General features: G+C 45.9%; 1 protein-coding gene across 2 annotated transcripts in view; it reads right to left on the reverse strand.

Moving 5' to 3' along the window:
- The window catches only part of NHSL2 (NHS like 2), a 168,524-nt gene that overhangs the window by 90,716 nt on the left and 61,080 nt on the right, over nt 1–16,728 (reverse strand). The window contains exon 1 of one of the 2 annotated variants that reach the window (XM_070759832.1): nt 12,444–12,638. The exons of the other annotated variant lie outside the window; for it this stretch is intronic. Coding sequence (XP_070615933.1) covers nt 12,444–12,558 — 115 coding nt within the window. The 5' untranslated portion in view covers nt 12,559–12,638. Of the gene's footprint in view, nt 1–12,443; nt 12,639–16,728 lie in introns of those variants that run through there. 2 annotated transcript variants of the gene reach the window in all.

The following is a 16,728-nucleotide window of genomic DNA, read 5'->3' on the forward strand; positions in this document are numbered from 1 at the left end:
CTTTCTTTCTCTCTCTCTCTTTCTTACTCTCTCTCTCTTTCTTTCTTTCTCTCTCTCTCTTTTTCTTTCTTTCTTTCTCTCTCTCTTGTTTTCTTTCTCTCTCTGAGCTTCGCGGCACACCTGACCATGTCTCACGGCACACTAGTGTGCCGCGGCACACTGGTTGAAAAACACTGGTCTGGAGGACAGAAGGAAAAGGGGGGACATGATCGAAACATTTAAATATGTTAAAGGGTTCAATAAGTTTCAGGAGGGAAGTGTTTTTTAATAGGAAAGTGAACACAAGAACAAGGGGGCACCATCTGAAGTTAGTTGGGGGAAAGATCTAAAGCAACATGAGAAAATATTATTTTACTGAAAGAGTAGTAGATCCTTGGAACAAACTTCCAGCAGACGTGGTTGGTAAATCCACAGTAACTGAATTTAAACATGCCTGGGATAAACATATATCCATCCTAAGATAAAATACAGGAAATAGTATAAGGGCAGACTAGATGGATCATGAGGTCTTTTTCTGCCGTCAGTCTTCTATGTTTCTATGTTTTTAAAACAAATTCCTTGTGTGTCCAATCACACTTGGCCAATAGAATTCTATTCTATTCTATTCCCCCTCACCTGCACTGCAAGAGGCAGGTAGCAAAATAAACAGCCAGCCTCTCTCCCCCTTGCTCAATGAACAGCCAATCGGCTCGTGCATCACTTCCGCCACCCTGCTCAAACACACACACACACACACACACCTTGGCGGATTTGCTGCCTCTGCCTGCTAATTAGCAGGCTAAAAGCAATCACCCGGGCACCATGGCAACAGCTTACAGATCTCCCACCCACCCGCCCACCTACCCAACCAATTCCTTTCTGGGTGAGTTTGGTTTCCAAAAGAGGCTTCTTAAAGGCACAGCCCCGGCTCAGAGATGGAGGGGAACAAAAGAGAGGAAATGGGGAGGGGGGGTTGATTGATTGGGGATGTGGGGGGGGAAGCTCCTGATTCCCCCCCCCCCCTTTCTTTTTCAAGGAACTTGTGCCTCTGCATTCAGGTGGGTTGTCACTTCTGTTGTGTGAATGAAGTTATTGGTACATTTGCATGCAGGGCTGAAGCGAATCACAGTAGAAATAACAATAGCGATGTAGACAATGAGGATTATCTCCCTCTGAGGTCACTCTTTAGAAATATTTATTTTAATTTTATTTATTTGTTTGTTTGTTTGTTTGTTTGATTGATTGATTGATTGATTGATTGATTGGACTTACATATGCCGCCCTCTCTGATGACTCGGGGCAGCTCACAACAGACAAAGAGATACAATATAAAACATTTCTAAGCCAATGAATAGAATAAAATAATTACTTTAAAAATTGTCTTAAAACTAGTCATTTTAAAAAACGAGCCATCACATCCATACTATCACATTCAATACATTCACTGGGCAGAGGCTGGGGTCTAGGGAGCCCAAGCCTACCGACATAGGTGCGTTTTCAAGTTCTTACGAAAGGCAAGGAGGGTGGGGGCAGTGCGAATCTCTGAGGGGACTTGATTCCAGAGGGCCGGGGCCCCCACAGAGAAGGCTCTTCCCCTAGGTCCTGCCAAAAGACATTGTTTAGTTGACGGGACCTGGAGAAGGCCAACTATATGGGACCTGACCAGGCACTGGGATTCAATTTATTCAATTCAATTCAATTTATTAGATTTGTATGCCGCCCCTCTCCGAAGATTCATACTGCAGAAGGTGGTCCCACAGGTAATCTGGTCCTATGCCATGTAGGGCTTTATAGGTCATAACCAATACTTTGAATTGGGTCCGGAAACCAATTGGCAGCCAATGTAGTCCGCGGAGTGCTGAAGAGACATAGGCTTATCTTGGTAGGCCCATGATAGCTCGCACAGCTGCAGTTTGTTTTGTCAAGTAAGTATGGGCGGTATACAAAGATATAACAATGTTTATATACATGATACTAGTGAGAGAGAAAACATTAGGACAGGGGACGGAAGGCACTCTGGTGCACTTATGCACACCCCTTACTGACCTATTAGGAATTGAGAGAGGTCAACAGTGGATAGTCTATGGCAGTGATGGCGAACCTATGGCACGGATGCCACAGGTGGCATGTGGAGCCATAACTGCTGGCACATGAGCTGTTGCTCTAGCTCAGCTCCAATGTGCATGTGTGTGCTGGCGAGCTGATATTTGGCTCACACAGAGGCCCTGGGAGGGCATTTTTGGCTTCCAGAGAGCCTCCAGGAGGATCGGAGAGGTCGTTTTTACCAGTTCCAAGGAAGCCTTTGAGCCTAGGGAGGGTGAAACACAAGCCTACTAGGCCGAACAGAAGTTGGGAAACAGGCCATTTCCAGCCTCCAGAGGGTCTCTGGGGACGGGGGAAACTGTTTTCGCCCTCCCCGTGCATTGATTTATGGGTGTGGACACATGGGCGTGCGCTACTTCAGCACTGGAGGAAAAAAAGGTTTGCCATCACTGGTCTATGGGAAAAGTTTGGTGGGGTTAGGTGATGATACTATGGGGCAAGGTAGTGAGTTCCATGCATCGAGGAGAATCAAGGAGAATATTCGTAGTTCAGGGTTGAAATGTGGGGTCCTTGATGCTCTCTGAGTTTGTTTTGTTTTCTTACTAGGTAACATCCCCAGTCGTAAACCCCACTCCCTTCTAACACTGATGTCGTTATGTAGTTTGGGTAATGAGCTGGAGTGGCGCAGCAGCTAGAGTGCTGTACTGAAGGCCACTGAAGCTGACTGTAGATCAGCGGTTCAAATCTCATCACCGGCTCAATGTTGACTCAGCCTTCCATCCTTCCGAGGTGGGTAAAATGAGGACCCAGATTGTGGGGGCAATATGTTGGCTCTGTTAAAAAGTGACATTGCTAACATGTTGTAAGCCGCCCTGAGTCTAAGGAGAAGGGCAGCATAAAAATCAAATGAATGAATGAATGAATGAATGAATGAATGAATGAATGCATGCATGCATGCATGCATGCATGCATACATACATAATGAAACGTCTGCAAAAAACAACCAAAAGCAATAGCATTTAGATTTATATTCCACTTCATAGTGCTTTTACAGCCCTCTCTAAGCGGTTTACAGAGTCAGCATGTTGCCCCCAAAATAAAACAAGCAGCAATAGAAAGCGCTCAGGCAGTAATAGTTTTGGGTTGGAAGGATGCGATAAAATGGACAATGCAAAATTGGTATAGGTACAAGGTGGACCATATTCAATTTGAAATTATGGATAAAAGGATAAATTTGGACAATGAAACTGAATTGAGACAACTGATGGGATGGTGGGACAAGGTAAGATGATATATGATGAGTAAGACCAAGCTATAAGAAATAAATTGGAATCACTCTACAATACGTAAATAGATATATTGCTCTTGGGTCAAAGTGGATTATATAAGAAACACTCCCGATTGGTGGTGGGGTATGTGTGTTTGTCGGAGTGGTGGGCACATTTCACTATGCACTGTTTTATGTTGTGTGTATATTAAACTTGTTAAAAATTAATAAAAAATCACAATCTGGGTCCTCATTTTACCGACCTTGGAAGGATGGAAGGCTGAGTCAACTTTGAGCTTACTGAGATTCGATCTGCCAAACTGCTGGAAGCCGGTGATCTGCAGAAGTAGCTTGCAGTACTGCACTCTAACCACTGCGCCATCGAGGCTCTTTCAGTTCAGAGCATGTAACGTACCTTGGTTGATATCAAGAAGGATCAAGTACGGTTTGAATGGGAATATCTGATTAGTCCTGGATTGGAGACCACCAGGAGTTCTCCCCGGTTCATTTGCAGTTGTGTGGGCTGCATTGTTGGCTGGGGAATTCTGGGAGTTGAAGTCTATGCAGCTTAAAGTTGGTGTGGTTTGGGAAAAACAGCTCCATATTAATGTTGGATACTTTAACGCGTGCTGTTCATTTCAGAAAATCTGTTAATTCAGTAACCAAGCCAAGGGTCTTTTATGGATGGATTCCTCATTACACAGCTGAATTTTATTTCACCTCCTGGTAAAACATGCTAGATTTTTTTTTCTTTCCTGTCACATATCTTGCCATAGAAACATAGAAGATTGATGGCAGAAAAAGACCTCATGGTCCATCTAGTCTGCCCTTATTTCCTGTATTTTATCTTAGGATGGATATATGTTTATCCCAAGCATGTTTAAATTCAGTTACTGTGGATTTACCAACCACGTCTGCTGGAAATTTGTTCCAAGCATCTACTACTCTTTCAGTAAAATAATATTTTCTCATGTTGCTTTTGATCTTTCCCCCAACTAACTTCAGATTGTGTCCCCTTGTTCTTGTGTTCACTTTCCTATTAAAAACACTTCCTTCCTGGACCTTATTTAACCCTTTAATATATTTAAATGTTTCGATCATGTCCCCCCTTTTCCTTCTGCCCTCCAGACTATACAGATTGAGTTCATTAAGTCTTTCCTGATACATTTTATGCTTAAGACCTTCCACCATTTTTGTAGCCTGTCTTTGGACCCGTTCAATTTTATCAATGTCTCTTTGTAGGTGAGTCTCCAGAACTGAACACAGTATTCCAAATGGGGCCTCACCAGCGCTCTATATGGCGGGATCATAATCTCCCTCTTCCTGCTTGTTATACCTCTAGCTATGCAGCCAAGCATCCTACTTGCTTTCCCTACCGCCTGACTGCACTGTTCACCCATTTTGAGACTGTCAGAAATCACTACCCCTAAATCTGTCTCTTCTGAAGTTTTTGCTAACACAGAACTGCCAATACAATACTCAGATTGAGGACTCCTTTTCCCCAAGCCATCAAACCAATCCTAGCTTCACAGCAGAGAAATAAGTTTTACAGCAGGGTTGCATTCTTGAAATCTTTCGGCAGGGCTGAAAAAATCCCACTCAAGAGTCAAGGATATTCAACTGGATGAGTCAGAATGAGTTTTGATTGAAAACGGCTTCCTGGGCTTCCGTTTCAATCCTCCCCCACCCCTTACACTCAGGTAAAGAAAAGTAGTTTCTCAATTTACTTGGGACGAAAATTTTCCCTTCTAAATTATTGTCATGACTTCACCCAACTTTATTGGCTATTATGAAGCAGTTATTAAGTGAATAGTGTCATGGCCTACAGGTGGCATTTTCGCTTGAAAATCAGGAAGCTGGGGGTTTGCTCTTAGATACAAGAGTGGACAAAAAATGGAGACATTTTGCAGCTCTTCCGTGGAATCCAGATTTGTGAAGCTCCCTTCGAACAGTTTATGTGGAAACTGGGTTCTGTACGTGTCTATTGAGCTCTGCAGTGGTTTTAGGAGCTGTGGTCTGGCGATCCGCTCTGGGAACATTGTTAGCACCTGGAAAGTGTTCTGCCGGGCTCTCTGACAGGAGCATCCCAAAAATTCAAGGGTACAAATTTCAGACACACACACGTTTGAAAATTCAAAACAATGTTCTTTATCACAAAAGTCAAAATGAAGTAAGCACTCTTTTTGTATTGCAAAGAGCACTCTTCTCAAAACAACCGGGTAGTCTGTACAATTTCCCTTAAGCAGTCATTAAGTACTTAGCTAGCAGCTGTGAAGAAACTTCACACCCCATCTTCTTCCAACGAAATGAGACACACACACACACACGTTGTTCTGCTTTGGTTTCAAAGGCGTGAAAAAGCAACAAAGTCCAGCACACAAGATTCCTGAGGAACTCCGATCAGATATTCTTCCACAATGGCCAAACCCACATGCTGCTATTTATAGCAGCAGCCCTAATTACTGGAGCCCCACCCAAACACAGGTGTACTCCCTTATTTCCTGTAATATGTTCTTACTCGGTCTCTTCTACGCATAATTCTGTGCTTGCGTGGGTCCAAAATGTCATCATCTGAAGCAATAGAAGATAAGGAAGATTGACTGCCTTGGCTGTGTGCCAAGCCCTCCTCTGCCGAGTCACTCCCACCTTCTTCTTCGTCCGAGGAAACTAAACTCTGAACTGATTCTGTCGGCAATAACACAGGCCTGTGACATGTTGAAGTTTCCCCTGCATCCACCTCCCCATTCCCTGGGGCAGGAGCTGGGCCAGAGCCAACCACAACAGAAAGAAACATTTGGAGCAAGTACAGCAATGAAACCCCCCCTGCAAATCTGGATTATTTCATTCATCCAGGAAGTGGACTTGGTTGCTTCCAAGGGACCAGGAGCACTGCGTTTGCACAACATGTTGATGCATTGCCTTCTTTGTAAACCCACTCGACACAATGAAGTGTAAGCTAACAACACTAGCTAAACGGCAAACAACATATTCCTCTTGGTTGCCGAATTAAGCCATTTTCTGCATTCACAGAATATATGGAGTCATAAATTTACCCAAGAGGTTTAGAGGAACATTTTAAGCCTTGAACTATTCCAGAAAAATTGGAATCAGATGGTCTTTATCGTCCAAGCGTGATTGGACACACAAGGAATTTGTCTCTGGTGCATAAGCTCTCAGTGTACATCCCAAACGACAAAGCAGGAAATCGTAGATCATAAATCATAAGATGCAATCATAAACGGTAGGATGCAAACAAGTGATAAATCCTAAGATAACAATAGGAGGAGGATGAAAAGACAAGAAAGAAGAGAAGATGAGAAGGAAAAACCTTCTCATCTTCTCAAAATACAGTACATCGCTTTCTCAAACCACGGGAGGAAAAAAAGCCCTTCCTTCTGCATCCTAACCACTATGCCAGTGATGGCGAACCTGTGGCATAGGTGCCACAGGTGGCACGCAGAGCCATATTTGCCGGCACGCAAGCTGTTGCCCTAGCTCAGCTCCAGCATGTATGTGCACACCAGCCAGCAGATTTTCAGCTCATGCGGAGGTTGTGGGAGGTCATTTTCGGCCTCTGGAGCCTGGGGAAGGTGAAAAACGGGCTTACTGGGCCTACTGGAAGTTGTGAAGTGGGCTTTTTCTGGCCTCTGGGGCGGTGACAGAGGCCATTTTCTTCCTCCCCAAGCTGCAGGGAAGCCTCTGGAGCCTGGGAACGGCGACAAATGGGTGTCCCGGGCGCACTGAAAGTTGGAAAATGGGTCATTCTTTGTCAAACGGACCAGTTGTCCCCACTCGACCATCTTCAATTTCAATGAAACTTTGCATATATATTCCTTATGATATAAAACTGAGATGTGCAAAATTTTAGGTCCTAAAATTATTATTATTATTATTGTGTTGTTGTTGTTGTTGTTGTTGTTATTATTATTATTAAAATTATACTAGAATCTGCAGTAATTCTTCCTGTTCCCACAGATTTCTAAACGGAAGGTTGCAAAAGATGGAACATATTTCGGTACAGGTAGTCTTCGACTTAACAACCATTTGTTTACCAATAGTTTGACGTTATAACGGGCCTCAGGAAAAAGTTATTTAGGACCTCCACATGGGTTCACTTTCCTATTAAAAACACTTCCCTCCTGAACCTTATTTAACCCTTGAACATATTTAAAGGTTTTGCTTCTGTCCTCCAGATTGAGTTCTTTAAGTCTTTCCTGATAAGTTTTATGCTTAAGACCTTCCACCATTTTTGTAGCCCGTCTTTGGATCTGTTCAATTCTATCAATATCTTTATCAATATCTTTTTGTAGGTGAGGTCTCCAGAACTGAACAATCAATCAAATCAATCAAATCAATCAAATCAATCAAAGCAATCAAAGCAATCAATAAAATGAACTTATTTATTTGAACAACTATAGGATTGTAGTTTGTATAAGCATAACATAGGTAGTAAGTAATGATAAAAGAAGGTAATAGAACAGTAGACCAGGGATGGTAGGCATAATTATTATTATTTTATTATTATTTATTAGATTTGTATGCTGCCCCTCTCCGCAGACTCAGGGCGGCTCACAGCACTGATAAAACAGTATACAATGACAAAGCTAATATTAAGTCTAAAATAACAATTTTACATTTAAAATTGTTATTATCTAGGTCCTCAGCAGTCTGGATTCAGGCCCGGCTACAGCACGGAAACTGCTTTGGTCGCGTTGATGGATGATCTCTGGCGGGCCCGGGACAGGGGCTTGTCCTCTGTCCTGGTGCTCCTTGACCTCTCAGCGGCTTTCGATACCATCGACCATGGTATCCTTCTGCACCGGCTGGAGGGGTTGGGAGTGGGAGGCACTGTTCTTCAGTGGTTCTCCTCCTACCTCTCCGGTCGGTCGCAGTCGGTGTTAGTGGGGGGGTCAGAGGTCGACCCCGAGGTTTCTCCCTTGTGGGGTGCCTCAGGGGTCGGTCCTCTCCCCCCTGCTATTTAATATCTACATGAAACCGCTGGGTGAGATCATCCAAGGGCATGGGGTGAGGTATCATCAATATGCCGATGATACCCAGTTGTACATCTCCACCCCATGTCCAGTCAACGAAGCAGTGGAAGTGATGTGCCGGTGCCTGGAGGCTGTTGGGGCCTGGATGGGTGTCAACAAACTCAAACTGAACCCAGACAAGACGGAGTGGCTGTGGGTTTTGCCTCCCAAGGACAATTCTACCTTCCGTCCATTACCCTGGGGGGGGAATTATTGACCCCCTCAGAGAGGGTCCGCAACTTGGGCGTCCTCCTCGATCCACAGCTCACATTAGAAAAACACCTTTCAGCTGTGGCGAGGGGGGCGTTTGCCCAGGTTTGCCTGGTGCGCCAGTTGCGGCCCTATTTGGACCGGGAGTCATTGCTCACAGTCACTCATGCCCTCATCACCTCGAGGCTCGACTACTGTAACGCTCTCTACATGGGGCTACCTTTGAAAAGTGTTCGGAAACTTCAGATCGTGCAGAATGCAGCTGCGAGAGCAATTATGGGCTTCTCCAAGTATGCCCATATCACTCCAACACTCCGCAGTCTGCATTGGCTGCCGATCAGTTTCCGGTCACAATTCAAAGTGTTGGTTATGACCTATAAAGCCCTTCATGGCACCGGACCAGAATATCTTCGGGACCGCCTCCTGCCGCACGAATCCCAGCGACCGGTTAGGTCCCACAGAGTTGGCCTTCTCCGGGTCCCGTCGACTAAACAATGTCGTCTGGCGGGACCCAGGGGAAGAGCCTTCTCTGTGGGGGGCCCGACCCTCTGGAACCAGCTCCCCCCTGAGATTAGGATTGCCCCCACCCTCCCTGCCTTTCGTAAACTCCTTAAGACCCACCTTTGCCCTCAGGCATGGGGGAACTAAAACACCTCCCCCTTGCCCATGTTGTTTTGTTGATTGATTGACTGTGTGCCTGTTTTTTATATATACTGTTTTTTATGAGATTATTAATTTAAATTGGAACTGGATGGGTGGGCATTGGATTTGGTATTGCGTACTGTACTGTTTTTTATTATTGTTGTGAGCCGCCCCGAGTTTGCGGAGAGGGGCGGCATATAAATCCAATAAACCTAAAACCTAAAAAAACCCTTATATAAAAACATACACACAAACATTCCATACATAAAACTACATAGGCGATGTCTCAGTTCTTCTATGCCTGACGGCAGAGGTGAGTTTTAAGAAGTTTACGAAAGGCAAGGAGGGTAGGGGCAGTCCTGATCTCCGGGGGGAGCGGGTTCCAGAGGGTTGGGGACACCACAGAGAAGGCTCTTCCCCTGGGTCCTGCCAGCTGACATTGTTTAGTCGACGGGACCTGGAGAAGGCCAATTCTGTGGGAACTAACCGGCCACTGGGGTTCGTGCGGCAGAAGACGGTCTCGCAGATATTCTGGTCCGGTGTCATGAAGGGCTTTATAGGTCATAACCAACACTTTGAATTGTGACCGGAAACCAATCGGCAACCAATGCAGACTGCGGAGTGTTGGTGTAACATGGTGCGCTTATGCACGGCTCTTACAAACCTCTTAGAAATGGGGAGAGGTCAACTGTAGACAATCTGAGGTTAAAGATTTTGGAGTTTGGGACACCTTAGATTTGTTCCCACTGTAAGTTATCTCCTTAGATTTAACACAAGAGTCAGTTTGGGGTGTAAGGGTTAAAGCCCTAGGCCAGAAACTGGTAGTTCTAGTTTCATCTTTGACACAAAGTCAAATAGGTGACCTTGGGCCAGTCACTTCCTTTCAGCCGTAGGAAGGAGGCAATGGCAAACCACTTCTGGGGTTATGTCTTATAGGCAGTCTCCAAATATCAGACACAATTGAATGGAATAAACAGAATACTTAACATGGCTTTAATGAACTGTGTAGCAAAAAGTGACGGGTACACAAATATGTATAAAAACAATCACCTTCCTATAGAAAGCAGGATGAAATTCTCAATCTGTTCTCAACCCTTCCAGACATGAAACATAGAATCATAGAAGATTGACGGCAGGAGAAGACCTCATGGTCCATCTAGTCTGCCCTTATACTATTTCCTATATTTTATCTTAGGATGGATATATGTCTATCCCAGGCATGTTTAAATTCAGTGACTGTGGATTTACCAACCACGTCTGCTGGAGAGTTTGTTCCAAGCATCTACTACTCTTTCAGTCAAATAATATTTTCTCACCTTGATTCTGATCTTTCCCCCAACTGACCTCAGATTGTGCCCCCTTGTTCTTGTGTTCACTTTCCTATTAAAAACACTTCCCTCCTGGACCTTATTTACCCCTTTAGCATATTTAAATGTTTCCATCATGTCCCCCCTTCCCCTTCTGTCCTCCAGACTAGACAGATTTGAGTTCATGAAGTCTTTACTGTTAAGTTTTATGCTTAAGGCCTTCCATCATTTTTGTAGCCCGTCTTTGGGCTACAAAAATGGTGGAAGGTCTTAAGCATAAAATGAAGGATGGAGGCAGTTATGCAAATCTGCTCTGCAGGATATCAGTTTAAAAAAGAAAAGAAAAAAATCACAACAGAACGTGGGGTGTAAACTCAAAGGAACATCTTCCCGATTCTTTTCAATCTTTTAAAAGTCTATAAGTATCCAAAAACCGCAGGCATAACACAACAGATGGGCCATCTTCAGGAGACAATGTGTTCCCATTTTATGGCTGGGGGGGTGGGGGAGGAGGGTTGATTATTTTCAGGCGTTGGAAAGACATGCCAATCTCTGCTTCTTAAACTGAAACTCCTATAGCTGCATTCACACAACATGTTAAGTAAGAAGACCCATAAACCGCGATGCAAGAGCCTCAGACTTTCCGGATGCGCCATGCAATAGCCCGAGGCTTTCTGTATTGCAATTCAAGGGCTCCCAGGTTTTCTGGATTTATGATACAATAGCCTCAGACTTTTTAGATTCCCAGTACAATAGCCCCAGACTTTCTAGATTCCCAGTACAATAGCCCCAGACTTTATGGTTTTGCGATGCAATAGCCCTAGACTTTCTGGATTCACAACACATTAGCCCCAGACTTTATGGATTTGCAATGCGATAGCCCCAGACTTTATGGTTTCGCGATGCAATAGCCCTAGAGTTTCTAGATTCACAACACATTAGCCCCAGACTTTATGGATTTGCGATGAAATAGCTTTAGAATTTCTGGATTCACAACACAATAGCCCCGGACTTTCTGGATTTGCGATGCAATAGCCCCAGACCTTCTGGATTTGCAATGCAGTAGCCCCAGACTTTCTGGATATGCAATGCAATAGCCCTAGACTTTCTGGATTCACAACACAATAGCCACAGACCTTCTGGATTTCCAATACAATAGCCCTAGACTTTCTGGATTTTCAATGCAATAGCCCCAGACTTTCTGGATTTGCAATGCAATAGCCCCAGACTTCTGGATTCACATCCCGGGGGGACCATTTGGCCCAGAGAAAAGAGAGAATTCCAGAAAAGCATCCAGTGAATTCCCTCCCTCCCTCCCCTTCTCTTTTTCCACCACCACCTCTCTTTTAGCTAAGAGCCCTGGTCCCCAGTTTGCCTTCAGGCCTGCGGGAGGCGTCCAGAGGTCCCCTTCAGCATCCTTCTCCTGACCTTCTTCCTCAGGGCAAAAGGCGGTCAGACCGTCCTCTGTTTGTCTCCTGAATTCCCACCACCGCTCCTGCCTTCGGACCTTCGCTTACCGGACAGGATTTCGAGGATGGACGGAGGGGGCTGGGGGTGGATTGAGAACTAGAGAACCCCTTTGCAAAGGAGGGAAATTGCTGTGCCAGCCCGCGAGCCCAAAGCTTTAAGCCCCGCTGACTTCATTCCCGGCCCGCAGCTGGCGAACCGTGTGGAGCGGCTTTCGGAGCTCAGCCTTCCCCGAAAACCCCGGATCCTCGCATTGGGGAGCTTGCAACTCCTCATCCCTTCCACCGCCTTCTCAACCCTTTCTCCGCCTTGGAGAGGGAAGAAAGGGGGACCCGCGGCGACCCTTCCCCAATTTGGGGCGTCGGATGATGGGCACTGTAGTCCGTCACACATATTTCACACATTCCCTCCCGCAGGTGGCTCAGCAAAAGGCTGAAGGCGGGTCTTTTCCTCTCACCCCCCTTTCTTTCCCACGCTCGACCCCCGACTCCCCTCTACCTGTTGGCGGCTCGGCCGGCGAGGAGGAGGAGGAGGACGGCGAGACGGCGGCCGTCCGCTGGGGTCGCTTCCCGCGCGGCGTCTTGCCCAGCATCACCGGCGGGGAGTTGCCCATCTTGGCCGAGCGATGCTTCTAGTCCTCTGTGCTGATGCTGCTGTTACTGCGGCGGCGGCGGTGGGAAGCCGCGGAGCATCGCCGAGCCTTCCGTCGGGGCCCCGCCGCCCAGCTGCCGCCCGGCTCCGAACCGCCGGATTCGCCGCCGCCGTCGCCGCATCGCAGTCGCTCCTTTGCTCCCGCCCGCGGGCGGGCGGGCGGGCCGAGAACCAACCGGGGGGAGGGCATCTCCGTCGGCCCCACCCCTCCTCCGGAGCGGGCACGCGCGCGGTGGGGGGAAAAAACACCCGGGCACGAGCGCCCGCACCCGGGACCGAACTCGCGGCTACTGCAACCGCCTGAAAGAGAACAGCCGAGCGCGTGCAGAGCGCTTGTCTTTCACCCCTTCCCAAGCACAGGACGGCGGCTCCAGGCGGCGGAATCCGAAGGGTGCTGGACCACGGGATAGCAACAGGGTTTAGACTTATATGCCGCTTCGTGGTGCTTTTTACAGCGCGCTCAAAGCGGTTTACCGAGTCGGCACATTGTCACCAACAATCCGGGTCCTCGTTTTACCGCCCTTGGAAAGATGGAAGGCTGAGTCAACCTTGAGCTGGGATGGATGGATGGTTGGGAAAGAGAGGGAAGGAGGGAGGGAAGGAAGGAAGGAAGGAAGGAAGGGCAATATCACTTGTATACCACTTTACAGTGCTTTACAGCCCTCTCTAAGCAGTTTACAGAGTCCTCTGCCCCCAACAATCTGGGCCCTCATTTTACCCACCTTGGAAGGATGGAAGGCTGAGTCAATCTTGAGCTGGGATGGATGGATGGATGGATGGGGAAGAGAAGGGAGGGCAGGAGGAGGGAGGGAGGAAGGGAAGGAAGAAGGGAGGAAGGAAGGAAGGGAGGAAGGAAGGGAGGAATAGCAATAGCATTTAGACTTATATACCACTTCATAGTACTTTTACAGCCCTCTCTAAGCAGTTTACAGAATCAGCCTCTTGCCCCCAACAATCTGGGTCCTCATTTGACCCACCTCGGAAGGATGGAAGGCTGAGTCAACCTTGAGCCAGTGGTGAGATGTGAACTGCTGAACTACAGCTAGCATTTAGCTGAAGTAGCCTGCAGTGCTGCACTCTAACCACTGCGCCACCCCGGCTTTCCAGTAGTCCATTATCCTCGGGGGGGGGGGGGGGCATGGCCAATTTTGCTAGACCAATCCTTGAATACAGCTCATCTGTCTGAAAACCACACCACATTTTGGACATAAAGACTTAAATAATTAAAGTATCTCTGTATACTTTACTAGAATAGCCCTCCCTCCTCCACTCGCAAGAGAATGCGCTATGCAACTAGACTTACAATCCTAGGTTTAGAAAGCTTACAAGTACGTCGCCTTTAACATGACCTAAGCATAGCCCATAAAATCATGTGCTACAACGTCCTTCCTGTCAACAACTACAACCTCAACCACAACAACAAAAGAGTGCACAACAGATACAAACTTAAAGTAAACCGCTCCAAACTCAACTAAGGAAATATGATTTTAATAACCGAGTAGTTGATGCATGGAACTCACTAACTGACTCTGTAGTATCATCCCCAAACCCCAAAAACTTTACCCTGAGACTATCCACTGTTGACCTCTCCCAATTCCTAAGAGGTCAGTAAGGGGCGTGCATAAGTGCACCAGAGTGCCTTCCGTCCCCTGTCCTAATGTTTCTCTCTTACTAGCATCATGTATAAAAACATTCTTTGTATACCACCAACACATACTTGACAAATAAATAAATAAATAAATAAAGTAGATAATAAAATACTTAATTTTCAGTACGTGTTATCTCAGCCTTGAACATTTGAAAATGTGTCCATGTTGACCGAGGAATTCTGGGAGTTGAAGTCCACACATTTCCAAGTCGCCAAGATTTGAAAAACACTGCCATCAGCAATGTGATGAACCCCTCCGCACCCATCACTCTACGTTGACCTGTTTGTCCTAATAGTTCTTGCAAATGGCTCAGCTCCAACCGTAAGTGACTTGCAGGAAGTCACAGAAAGAGAAAGGCTGAAGTGTCTTCCTAGATCAGGGAATTAAAAACTGAGCCCAAAAATCAACCTTGCAGGACAGCAATCCATTAAGGAGACACTTCTGAATGGGGGACACTTTATCCCGATATGGAGATGGTGCTGGGTTCAACTCCCAAGCTTTGTATTCTTCCAATGAACAGGAAGAATTCAGGAGGTTGTTGTTGTTATTATTATTATTATTATTATTATTATTATTATTATTAATTAGATTTGTATGCCGCCCCTCTCTGAAGACTTGGGGTGGCTCACAACAGTAATAAAACAATAAACAATAAAACAAATCTAATAATAAAAAGATATATAAAACCCTAACAATTAAAAACCATACAGCACATACATGCCAAACATAAAATATAAAAGCCTGGGGGAGATGTCTTAGTTTCCCCATGCTTGGAGATAAAGGTGGGTCTTGAGTAATTTGCAAAAGACAAGGAGGGTGGGGGCAATTCTAATCTCTGGGGGGAGTTGATTCCAGAGGGCCGGGGCCGCCACAGAGAAGGCTCTTCCCCTGGGGCCCGCCAAGCGACATTGTTTGGTCAACGGGACCCGGAGAAGGCCAACTCTGTGGGACCTTATCGGTCACTGGGATCTTGCAGTAGCAGGCGGTTCCAGAGGTATTCTAGTCCAATGCCATGTAGGACTTTAAAGGTCATAACCAACACTTTGAATTGTGACCGGAAACTGATCGGCAACCAGTGGTTATAGTGGTTAAGATGTGTTTCTCAACCTCAGGAAATTTAAGATATCTGGACTTCAACTTCCATAATACCCCAAACTTTCTGGCTGGAAAATTCTGGGATTTGAAGTCCAAAAATTTTAACCTTAGACCAGTGATGGCGAACCTATGGCACGGGTGCCACAGGTGGCACACAGAGCCATATCTGTGGGCACACAAGCCATTGCCTAGCTCAGCTCCAACATGCAGAGGGGCGGCATACAAATCTAAATAATAAATAAATTAAATAAATAAATGAATGTGTGTGCCGGCCAGCTGATTTTTGGCTCGCACAGAGACTCTGGGAGGGCGTTTTTGGCTTCCAGAGAGCCTCCAGGGGGAAGGGGAGGGTGTTTTTACCCTCTACCAGATCCAGGGAAGACTTTGGAGCTTGGGGAGGGTGAAACACGAGCCTACTGGGCCCACCAGAAGTTGGGAAACAGGCCGTTTCGGGCCTCCAGGGGGTGGGGGAAGCTGTTTTTGCACTCCCTGGGCATTTTCTCTTTTTTGTATTGTTTTTAATATACAGGGGTACCTCTACTTAAGAACGCCTCTACTTAAGAACTTTTCTAGATAAGAACCGGGTGTTCAAGATTTTTTTGCTTCTTCTTAAGAACCATTTTCTACTTAAGAACCCAAGCCTGGAAAAAATTCCCAGGAAATTTGAGAGCGGCACAAAAGTTTCCTGCCATTCCCCCTGGGTTTCTCTCTCTGACGCAGAGGGAGGCAGCCTCGCGCCGGGTGTATGGGAGGCACGTGCTCCTCCTCGCCGGCTCAGATTCCCTCTTTTTTTATTAAGCCTCCCCTCCCCTTCTTCCTTCGGCAGCGACTGTCCTTCTCTTCTTCTTCCTCCTCCTCTCCTCCCACCCAAATTCCAAACTTATTTCTTTCCTAATGGGTTTGCACACATTATTTGCTTTTACATTGATTCCTATGGGAAAAATTGCTTCTACCTACAAACTTTTCTACTTAAGAACCTGGTCACGGAACAAATTACCGGTAAGTTCTTAAGTAGAGGTACCACTGTATAAGTCTAAGTGCTATTGCTATAAGACACGAAAAACACCCTGGTCAACCATTGTGCCCAGCCTATCTCCAACTGTCCAAAAGTTACTTGTGTATTATGTAGTTTGTTTTCTCTTTTTTTTGTATTGTTTTTAATATACCTAAATTAATTTAATTTTTTTTTTTTAAAGAAAGGTCAATCATTGGGGAGAAGGTAGAATTGACAAGACTTGAAGTTTTAAAGGTAGGGAGTTTTAGACTGAAGGATATCTACATATCTGCAAAAAATAATAATAATAATTACGCCTGCCTTTATTGATTCCGGCTTTCAAATCAGGAATAGATTCTCATTTTTTCCCAGTCACTAAAATTCATCAATTTCT

This window comes from Erythrolamprus reginae, chromosome 8, assembly GCF_031021105.1.
Source record: "Erythrolamprus reginae isolate rEryReg1 chromosome 8, rEryReg1.hap1, whole genome shotgun sequence".
In the NCBI taxonomy this organism is placed as follows: Eukaryota; Metazoa; Chordata; class Lepidosauria; order Squamata; family Dipsadidae; genus Erythrolamprus; species Erythrolamprus reginae.